The following is an 11,270-nucleotide window of genomic DNA, read 5'->3' as shown; positions in this document are numbered from 1 at the left end:
TGCAATTCAAAGTCGTCAATTAATTAGTTTTTTACTGAAATTGTTTGTGGTATTACTTCTTGATTAAGGATATCATGTCAAGGCCATGGGATGATCCTGATTGTATCCAGATAAAATCCTTTTATAAAGATCTGATTTGACCCTTTTGGTAGAATTTCAGTCTTTAATATTCAATTCCAACTATTCAACTGCTTAGTTTTTACTTCAATAGTTTTCCTTAAATTCTGAGAGCTTTTGTTTAAAACTGGATTACAAAACACTTAGAGGTATTAAGGTTTACGTGACACACCTGGAAAACTTGGTTAGGAGATGCCAAGGTTTCTGATTATTATTACAACTAACATTTGATTTAATTTAAGATTTTGGATGTTTGTTCTAAGGTATCTTGGTGAAAATTTAGCTAAATTGGTTTTACATATAAGCTGGTGCATGCTAATTTTGGCTTTGGTGAAAATTTACCTAAATTCATTCTACATAGGAGCTGGTATTCTGCATCATGTGCGCGCACTAATTTTGGATTTTCTGTTTTTAACTAGTTAGTATTTTCATTGGTTACATTGTTTTTATAGGTTTGCAGCTTGACAAAAGAACAATGGAATCTGTAGTGTAGTACCTCATGAGATATTTGAAATTAAAATAATCCATACTACTTTGGATTGCTTTCCATTAGTGATTGGATGTCAAACTATTTGCACATGGAACTTGCAGATAGATAGTGTCATTTTTTTATTCATGTTTAGAAACCACTATACATGTATGGTTTTGTAATCGGATAACAACTGATCTCCTTTCCATCCAGATCCAAAATGTTGCGACCTTTTGGAATTACATCTCCTCAAGTTTAATAGCTTCCCTCAGCTCTGCAACTACTTCACTGATACTCGGCCTGCAAAACGATTCAGCCTTCACACATCTGATGGCTACATTGGCAACACGAGTGATGGACATTATGTTGTAATTTTCACTCAACTTTTTGTCAATGATCTCTTCTATTTTTCCAGGAATTGCGTCCATCTCCACAAAAGGTGTAGCCTGTAAACAGGAACATCAATATTATCATTAGTTTTTATGAATCACAAAACAGTTTTAATACTATTAAAGAATAATGACCAGATTACTCACCCATTGAATGATGTTTAATTTGTCTAAAGACAGCTTTGCATCTATAGGTTGTCTACCGCATATGATCTCTAACAAAACTACTCCAAAACTATATACATCACTCTTCTCAGTCAACCTTTGAGTGCTAAAATACCTGTTAAACAGAACAAAAAGAAAATAGGAGCTAAAAATGGCAAGAAAAATGAAAGAATGAGATTCAACAACAATTACAATTCAATTCCTTCACCATCACTAATATTTTAAAGAGAGTACAAGTTATGTGTGATATACTCTGGATCAAGGTATCCTGCCGTTCCTTTCACCATAGTGGTAACATGAGAAGCCTCCCCATCCTCCTCATCTATCCATATCTTTGAAAGACCAAAGTCACCAAGTTTTCCTTTTAAATTGCTGTCTAGAAGAATGTTTGCTGTTTTCACATCCCTGTGAATAATCTTCGGAGTACAAGCTACGTGCATGTATTCCAATCCTTCGAATAAAAATGGCAGACATTTTGTTAGGCATTAATTTCCTTAATGAGAAAATAGAAATTTACATAAGAAATTGCTTGAAAAAGTATGTCGCTTTCCTTTTGAAGCATAGAGTCTACATCTACCAACGTTTAAATCCTAATAAAATACATCACAACAAAGAGGACATGAAAAAACTACCCTGTGCTGCATCTAAAGCTATTTTCACCCTTGTTTTCCAATTTAGTTTCGAACCTGCGTTAGGACCTGGGAAAAGAAAGTAAAAGCTAAATGACAATTGAACACCATTATATTTACTAGAGAGTTATATATAGTTACCATAAAGGCGATCCCTTGGAAAGTAAGAGCTAAATGAGAATCGTTACCTTTGGACACCATTATATTTATGAGAAAGTTATATCTATATATTTACCATAAAGGCGATCCGTTAAGGACCCTCCGGACATGTGCTCGTAGATTATCATAAGTTCTTTGGATTCATTACAATATCCCAGTAAAGTCACTAAGTTCTTGTGATGAACTCTGGAAAGAACATCAATCTGTTCATCAAATGAACCCGGAGTTATACATTTTACTCTGCATGCTTATTTGGGAATATGTTTAAAGCCACTACAAGATTGCAGCTAGAAATTGAGCTGTGATACTATGTCCAAATGGAAAAATAGAATCTCAGAATTACCTCGTTTAGAAACTGGTGAACTCCTTGCTTGGAGAACAATGAGAGAACTTTTACCGCAATATCCTTTCCTTCCGGCAATTTACGAAAGAACACAGGGCCAAAGCCCCCTTTTCCGATTTTCACGCTAAATTTTTGTGTGGCAGTCATCATCTGATCTAGAGTGAAGGCACAGGTCTTTGCTGAATTTGGTTCCATATTAGTTGCGTCAATCCATTCCTTGGGCGTAAAGTGCACAACATTTTCCACCCCATTGCTTTCAGTTGTGACGCACTCTTTCTTTTTCCGATACAGAACAATACCCGCTATCAACGATAGTACGATGATTGGAACTCCGCTGAGTGTTATTCCGAGGGCAAGTTGTTCCCTCAATTTCTTGTGTCTAGGATTCGGAGGCTTATGTTCCACTGAATCAAGAGTAGATAGGTAGGGGTTTCCAGAGTATCTGGTACAGATGAAAGAAAGAGATTTTCAGTCAGATTAATTAGAATTCCAACTGGATTAATCATAATTGTCTTTGGCATTCAAAATGTTGGATGTATATAATATAAATAGATATTTGATTACTTGAGTGTCAATGAAGGGTTATGCAGTAGTTGTTGAGGAATTTCACCACTGAAATTGTTTTTCTCTACAAACCTGTAATATTCAGATAAAGATTAAAAATCGATATAACGTAGAATTTGCATAAGAAAATAGGAGGGCAAAGAAGCCTTACAATTCTTTAAGGTTTTTAAGTGCAGATAGCCAGTCTGGAAGACTACCGTTGAGGTTGTTGTTTTGTAAATGTCTGTGTCACAAAGAAAATGGTGGATAACCAATCTTTACTGAAAATGTTTGGTGAAAGTCTGCAGAAAAGACACTGAAAATTTTATATCGACAACCAACGTACAGTCTCTCCAACTTTGTTAAATTCGAAAAGTCCGGCAAAGGTCCCATGAGATTGTTATGGTCGAGTGACCTGGTTGATCGACCATTGACAATCCTGTTTTTAAATACTTACCCAGTCTAATTTTATTTAAAAATGAAAACAAAGAATTGAAAAGCACAAAATGAAAAACAATACATAAAATTAAATTTAAGGATTCGAGTGTCTCTAGTTAACCAGCACCATGATAGATTATATCAAATGGACTTGAGATTTATAAATGACCGTTTCATCAGAGATTGTGTATTCCTGATATCCACTGTTTTTCTTTCTAACTCACAAATTGATGTGCATAAATCTCTATATTCTGGTTATATACACAGATAATATTTTACCCAAAGCGACGTTATAAATCGATACTAGTTTTTCGAAATAATATTATCAACTCATATTATAACGTTATTATCAAATTATATAAAGATGTTATTATAAATATTAAATATTATATTGTTTAAAAATAATATTTATAATTCAATATTCTAAACTAATTTTTTTAAAAGGCTTGATAAATTAAAGATTCGCTTAAACGTAGATTAAAGATTAAAATTAATTAATTAATATTTTTGTTTTCAATTTAAAAGTAAATAAAATTTTATTTATTAATTAATTATTATTATTATTTTAATATAAAATTATAATAATTTTTTGATATATTACTTTCAAATAATTAAAATTTTAAGATGTGAGTATTTTAAAAGCCAAAAAATTATTTGAAACGTTAATATAAATTATATATGTTTATTTTAGATTAAATTGGGTTATAAATTATATATGTTTATTTTAGATTAAATTGGGTTGTGAAATATTTAATCTAGGTTATGTCTTTAAGTTAATTTTGTTTAAAAAATAATTAAATCAAATTTTCTTATATTAAATATAAATTGATTAATAATATTTAAATAAAATCACTAATATTTAATCTCTTTCCTAATTTATATTTTTTAATTTCTCTAATTTATATTTTTAATATATAAATAAAATTTTCTTTATATCTCACCGTATTTTTATAAAATTAACTCTTTTAATATTTATAATTTTTTAAAATTAACTCTTTTAATATTTATGATTTTTTAATATTAAAATTAAAAAATAATATTAATACAGAATTATAAAATTATACTTACATTTTAACTAACGCAGTCAGTTGTCCAATTTGCTCAGGAACCAATCCATTCAGATTCATCGTAGACAAATTGCTGTCAACAAAAAGACATTTAGATATTCCTGAAAGATTACAATCTTACCATTCCATAAAAGCAAAGAAAGGTAGAAAACAGAAAAATTGAAACTTACATTTCGGAAATTCTTATTACAGAAGTGCTATTATCGCAGTGAATTCCGTCCCACTCGATCAAAAAGCAGGGATCAGAAATCCAAGCGCTCATATTAAACATTTCCTTGATAGCTACGATGGCCTCAACTGTACTTTAAGAACTATTTTGTTAGGTATTCAATTATTACACTTCACTGTAACCATTTAAAACGAAGTCAATGTAACTATGGGAAATATGCAGATAACACATATTAAGAACGTTGTGCAAATCATAAATTTTGAATATTAGAAGTTTAGTGAGGGCACTTACTATCTTGGAGATTTGTCGCGGGTCGGGTATCAAACACGGTGTAGTACTCAAAAGCGTTGATAATTGGAGGTAAGGTGGAGTAAGTGGCCTCCACAAGGGCAAATTGGAAGTCATCTGTTTGATTGGATGGGATTGTGAGCTCTAGAGCAGAATAATTTCGTGGCAGAGTAATGGTGTCCGACCTTTTTCCACCATTTATTGTGATGTAAAAAGATCTGGATTCAGAGATATCTAGCATCTGGACTTCTGCAAAATACAAAATTAGTAATGATCTTTTCCCTCCTTCGTTGAATGGTCCTAGAGAGAACTGAGCCGGTTCGGAGCTGTTTAAAATCCACGCCGTTTGCATTACAGCAGGTGGAGGAAGGTCTTTAGTATGGTTTATTGATGTTGCCTCGTTAGAACTTACAACTTGCCGCATGCTCAAATTTAAATCATTCGAAGGGATGCTTGGTCTCCATATGCGGTCAAAGTTGTCGTAAGGATACCTGTGCAAATTAACCATACAAAGCCATTAAATTCAAGCCATACAAAAAAGTATTACGAGCCGTACTGCATTGAAAGTGGCTCTCCCATGATATAAATTTATCATTGTAATAGCTCATATCATTGTAATAGTTAATGTTTATCTGATTGCCGAATATTTAAAAATGCTCATTTATCTATGAGCTTATTAAATTTGTGTGGTTTAAATTTATCGCTCTAAACTAGTTGCAATGTATATGAATTCAATACCAATGGGTAGACAATTATGATGAGTAAATATATAAAGTTCAAAATGCTTACCTAGTTCTAGAATTGCCACCAAAATCAGTTCTCCATAAGTGTCTCAATATTGTTCCTGGCTTAACCAGTCCATACATTCCATCTTGCAGCTTCCTCAATTCAATAGCAGAGATAAAAGGATCATCAGACTCCAAGGTTCTGACCAAGCAAATGTATAGGACTGTGCCAGAACTAGCCAATATCCTTTCAGCATAAGTTCCTTCTAGGTCGACTGTTAGGTTTCTTATATACAACGTACCGTTTGTTTCAATAGAGAAAGCGAAGCTTATCTCTGTTTGGAGCCCACTGTAATTTCTAACATTGGACCATGATTTCGAGAACGTTAACCTTACGAGGTAAGCCACGTGAGGTTCTACAGGCAAGTGATAGCAAGATTTGATGAGAGGCTTTGGAAAGAAGCGTAGACCATAGGATTCCTCTGTCTCATTCCCTATGTTTGCTCTCTGACCGAGGTGGTCAATGTAATTATCATCAGTGACCCATCTTATATTGTTTATGTCACTGTAATTTGTGCTACTTCCGCAATCAATACTCAAAAATCCTGTAAAACAATATCAATAGCAAAACAAATAAACAATGCGCACAATAATAATACAATGTATTCAAATGAAAATCCTTGAAATTACTCCTTGTCTTCAATATAGAATGTCAAATGACCTGGTTGAGCAGTAGTTGCAGCCACGAAACATAGAACCAAAGTTAGTGGTGCTGTCCAACCGCCCCATTTATCATAGCCAATTTTGTCCATCGTCTCACGTACTTTCATAGAAAGGTGCTTTTCAGTTAGAATAGCAAATTGGAAGCGAAGGATTCACACAGGACGCTTCCTATCTGCAGCAGGAACCCCGCGAGTCTGCGAATTCCTGCACCCTTTCTTAAGTTTTTTTTTCATTTATTTAACGGCGAGAGAAATCGGCCTGTGGGAGGCAGCGTCGTGGGAAAGTCTATTGGGAGGTGCGATCATGATCTCCGAAGTGATCGGGGAAGATTCTGAGGTTTCCGTTCCAACTTCTCATGACAGTGTGAAGGGGTTTGAGCCATAGTTACCAAATTCGTCCGTATCGGGAAAAAAATACGGAAATTCGCTAATTCGGTTCGATTGCCGAACAATTCGCCTAAATTCGATCCGATTCGTACGTGTTAATTTAGCAGGTTAATTTACTGGAACAGGTAGATGGGAGCGCCTCTCCTTCCTTTCTTCTTGCCAGGAGGTAAGCCTAACTAGTGCTGACCTGTATCTAAGTTCTCTCTCTTCCCTCACTAAGAAATGTTCTTGAAAAACAGATATAAGAAACGTTCTTGATGCACTGAAATAGAGAAAGGAGGGTATATATATATAGAAAGAATGATAACTAGATATCAAAAATATAGAAAGTAAAAGTGAAATTAGAAAAATTATGGTTTTTTAGTCAAGAGCATTTAGATATCAAAAATATAGAAAGTAAAAGTGTAAAAGTGAAATTAGAAAAATTATGGTTTTTTAGTCCAGGGAACTTAGCAACGAAGAAAAGAAAAAATGACATATATAAAAAGAAAGATAACCGGATGCCAAAAATATAGAAAGTAAAAATAAAATTAGAAAAATTATGTTTTTCGGTCTTTCCAACTTAGTTACAAGGGAAAGAAAGAATCTCTGAAAGTGTTTGATTCTTTTATTGGTGATAGTTTTTTTATTTATGGAAAGATTATATATTATATTGAGAAATTATAGATAAATTTGTTTTATAAACGTGCATCTATTACATAGATAAATTTCTAAGTTAAAAAAGATATTATATTTGAGATCTGAAAAAGAAAAGTTTTGGGGGGGAATTTTTTTAGATGACTTTTACTTATAAGATTGTTATATTATTAAAAATATTAATTGATAAAACTTATTTAAAATTTAAAATAAATAAAGAACAAAATTAACAAACATACTACTCTTTAAGATATTTATTTTCGATTTTTTTCCGAATTGAATATTTTTAATTCGAATTTTTATCATATCGTACCGAATTCGAATCCGAATTCGAATTCGAATTCGAATCCGAATTCGAATTCGAATTTGGTAACTATGATAAAAACTAATGATAATATTGATGTTCCTATTTACAGGCTACACCTTTTGTGGAGATGGACGCAATTCCTGGAAAAATAGAAGGGATTATTGACAAAAAGTTGAGTGAAAAATACAACATAATGTCCATCACACGCGTTGCCAATGTAGCCATAAGATGTGTTAAGGCTGAATTGTTTTGCAGGCCGAGTATCAGTGAAGTAGTTGCAGAGCTGGGGGAGGCCGAGTATCAGTGAAGTAGTTGCAGAGCTGGGGGAGGCTATTAAACTTGTGGAGATGTAATTCCAGAAGGTAGCAACATTCTGGATCTGGATGGAAAGGAGATCAGTTGTTATCCGATTACAAAACCATACATGTATAGTAGTTTCTAAACATGCATAAAAAATAATACTATCTATCTGCCAAGTTCGATGTTCGATGTGCAAATAGTTTGATATCCACTCACTAGAAAGCAATCCAAAGTAGTATGGATTATTTTAATTTCAAAGGTCTGATGAAGTACTATACTACAGATACCATTATCCTTTCGTCAAACTGCAAAGCTCTAAAAACGATGTAACCAGTGAAAATACTAGGTAATTAAAAACAGAAAATCCAAAATTAGCGCGCCCACATGACCTAGTTACCAGAAACGGGACGGTCGTCACCGTTCCCGGTAAAAAAAACGTGTAAGAAACGAGACCACACGGAAACGCCGTTTTCTACGGTCGTTTAGTTAACAAGTACATATATTTTAAGGGAAATCTTTTACAGGTCGTAGTCGGCTTTTTTGCAGGTCGTTTTCAGCCTTATATTTTCACTCTTTATTGTAGATTTTATGCATGTATTCATTCAATAATCTAGAGGTCTATGCGAAGTATAGAAAGTTAATTATTTTTGTACTATTGTCTTTTTTTAGTTGATTTGTTTTCCTTTAATATGTATAGTGTTAAAATTCATAGTTTAAACACTATTCGAGTGTTAAAATTCATAGTTTAAACACTATTCTATATGTGGCTCAAGAAGTTTACATTTAATTGCAAATCTATTTATTGTTTATATATATATATATATATATTATTTGGTTTTTTTAAGGAAACAATAATTAGCGGAAGGCCTAAAATGCATAAGAATGTATACACTTAATTGACTAGGAAGCATAAGAATGTATATATTTAATAGTCAATTTGCTAAGCATAAGTTTGGTATTCAAATTATTTAGTTTTTAAATAAAATTTGAGCTAGAAAATTAGTTGAAACTATATTGAAAATTGAAACTAACTCTGCATTTTTTATTTTTATTTTCATTTTCTCTCTCCTCGTTTCTTGAGTGTCAAACCTCCAAATTCTGTTTTTCGTACTGTTGTCGTTTCTCTTTCCCGTTTCTCGTTTCTAGTAACATAGCCACATGATGCAAAATACCTGCTTCTATGTAAAACGAATTTAGGTAAATTTTCACCAACACCAAAATTAGCATGCACACATAATGCAGAATACTAGCTCCTATGTAGAACCAATTTAGCTAAATTTTCACCAAGATACCATAGAGCAAACATCCAAAATCTTAAATTAAATCTAACGTTAGCTGTGATAATAATCGGAAACCATGGCGTATCCTACCCAAGTTTTCCAGGTGTGTCACGTCAACCTTAATACATCTAAGTGTTTTGTAATCCAATTTTGAACAAAACCTCTCAAAATTTAAGGAAAGCCATTTAAGTAAAAACTAAGCAATTGAATAGTGGAATTGCATATTAAAGACTGAAATTCTACCAAAAGGGTCAAATGATAAATCAGATCTTCATAAAATGATTTTATCTGGATACAATCAGGGTCATCCCCTGGCCTTGACATGATATCCTTAATCAAAAAGTACTACCACAAATAATTTCAGTAAAGCACTAATTAGTTGACTAGTTTGAATTGCATATTGTAAACTGAAATTGTATCAAGATGATCTCCTGCCCGGATACAACCAGGATCACCTAATGGCCTTTGACACGATATCATTCATCAAGAAATCGTGCCACAAAATTAATTACTGTGGAGAATTCAATGAGGATCAAAGAAATAATTAATTACTGTGGAGAGTTCAACGAGGATAAATTGAGGGCATGTATTCAGCGAAGAGTTAGCAAAATCAAACTATTAATGGTTCTGGCAAGCAAGAAACAAACCTATTCATTATAGAATCTACAGATCAATGTTAAGTAACAAACCTATTCATTATAAAATTTACAGATCATGTTTGAGTGGCTATATTACTCTAGTTAAATACACACTATCTTTAAGGCCCCTGCAAATTTCATTGTTCCTGCAAGAGCAAAGAACCTGCAGTATTCTAACTGTTCAAGGATGAAGAGGTTTTCCTGGTATATTTTTCTTGAAATTTAGTTGGAAGTATAAATCTGATGTGTCAATTCTGCACAAATGTCTCAGGTGTTTTGCAGGGCTGAATCCAGTTATACACTCAAACACCTAACAGCTAAAAAGAAACCAATACCATATAAGCATTTTCGCATTGTGCAGACCCCTAGGCTTCCATAAAGTGCAATATGTAACCGTCCATACAATAGTGTAGTATATGTGAACTCTGTCAATGCGAAGAAGGGATCCAGTGTTCAACCATCCGAAGAGCATGTGTTACCTCAAGGGTAATGACCCGACAGAACAGGCTCTTGACACGGTGTGCAATGGAAAACCTCTACCCCTTAAGGGAATCCCATATAGTAAGGCTTGGAACTGCACCGATCTCCATAGGGATTAACCTTTCCTCTGCCAGCCCCGAAGGCGTGCAGAGAGATCCGAAGGCTGCTTATGGTTGATATAAAAACCACCGAAAAATCTTAACGGTAATTTTGGTGAGATCCGAATGTTAAGATAGGTAGCTCGTTTGTTATTCATCGCCTCTCAATCTTGAAATTTGGAAATGCCTCGTTCTTGCCTTAATTAAAAAAAAAAAAAATTACAATGTTTGAGTGTTTGAATATGATTTTTTTTATGGCGGAAATGGATTCAACACCATCGAAAAAATTTGGGTATTCAAATCCTGAAATTTGACAGCAGGAGACCAAGGGTTGTGATTAAGATTGGAATTTACCAAGGGTTGTGATTAGCTAGAAAATGTGCCGGTCCGTTAATGTTCTTTGTTAAAATCATCAAAACCCACAGTGTAGTTGGAGAAACCTAGTGTTTCAAATTTGAAATTCCTAATCTTTCTGATCACTTTCCTATTATTCTTTAATTTATTCATTCTATTTATCAACTAAAATATAATGACTATGTTTGTTTTTATTTCTATTACTTTATTGGTGAGAGGGTCTTTCCAGTTTGATGTGTAAGGGCATCCATCCCTCATCAAAGTTGAAATTTTGTTTATGTTGGCCAAAATACAAAATCTAAAAATAAAAATAATGAATTTAAATGTTTTATATAGTTATTGAAATTCAACGCATTTAATAAAATATAACTTTTAAAAGCATAATGTGTTTAACAGTGATATTTTATCATATACTTTGAATTTGAATGGATCATAAATTTACCTTCAACAAAAAAATTTACCACATTGAAATTCGAAATTAGGTACAATTTTAAACATCTTTCCTCTTTACTAAAATTAATACCATTTCTTAAAATAAGCTAAAAATGTTAATTTAACATGAAAATC

General features: G+C 32.9%; 2 protein-coding genes across 2 annotated transcripts; both read right to left on the bottom strand.

The window, feature by feature from the left end:
* Positions 1–792: 792 nt before the first annotated feature.
* On the bottom strand, positions 793–3,052 carry LOC149159363 (putative LRR receptor-like serine/threonine-protein kinase At5g48740). Its single transcript, XM_089434270.1, has 7 exons — positions 2,836–3,052; positions 2,272–2,713; positions 2,005–2,131; positions 1,773–1,838; positions 1,393–1,591; positions 1,123–1,255; positions 793–1,032 (listed from the first exon to the last, which is right to left on the bottom strand). Exons 2-7 carry the CDS (start codon positions 2,464–2,466, stop codon positions 826–828), a joined length of 927 nt encoding a protein of 308 aa, XP_089290396.1. The 5' UTR covers positions 2,467–2,713; positions 2,836–3,052; the 3' UTR covers positions 793–825.
* Positions 2,832–6,313, bottom strand: LOC149159362 (leucine-rich repeat receptor-like serine/threonine-protein kinase At2g14510). Its single transcript, XM_089434269.1, has 6 exons — positions 6,223–6,313; positions 5,566–6,106; positions 4,780–5,267; positions 4,490–4,616; positions 4,321–4,392; positions 2,832–2,907 (listed from the first exon to the last, which is right to left on the bottom strand). The coding sequence occupies exons 1-6, from the start codon at positions 6,311–6,313 to the stop codon at positions 2,832–2,834; spliced, it is 1,395 nt and encodes a 464-aa protein (XP_089290395.1).
* Positions 6,314–11,270: the final 4,957 nt, after the last annotated feature.

Source organism: Pinus tabuliformis, chromosome 5_2 (genome assembly GCF_031772625.1).
Source record: "Pinus tabuliformis cultivar Carrire ecotype Pingquan chromosome 5_2, CPIR1, whole genome shotgun sequence".
In the NCBI taxonomy this organism is placed as follows: Eukaryota; Viridiplantae; Streptophyta; class Pinopsida; order Pinales; family Pinaceae; genus Pinus; species Pinus tabuliformis.
This window is presented reverse-complemented; position numbering and strand designations above follow the sequence as displayed.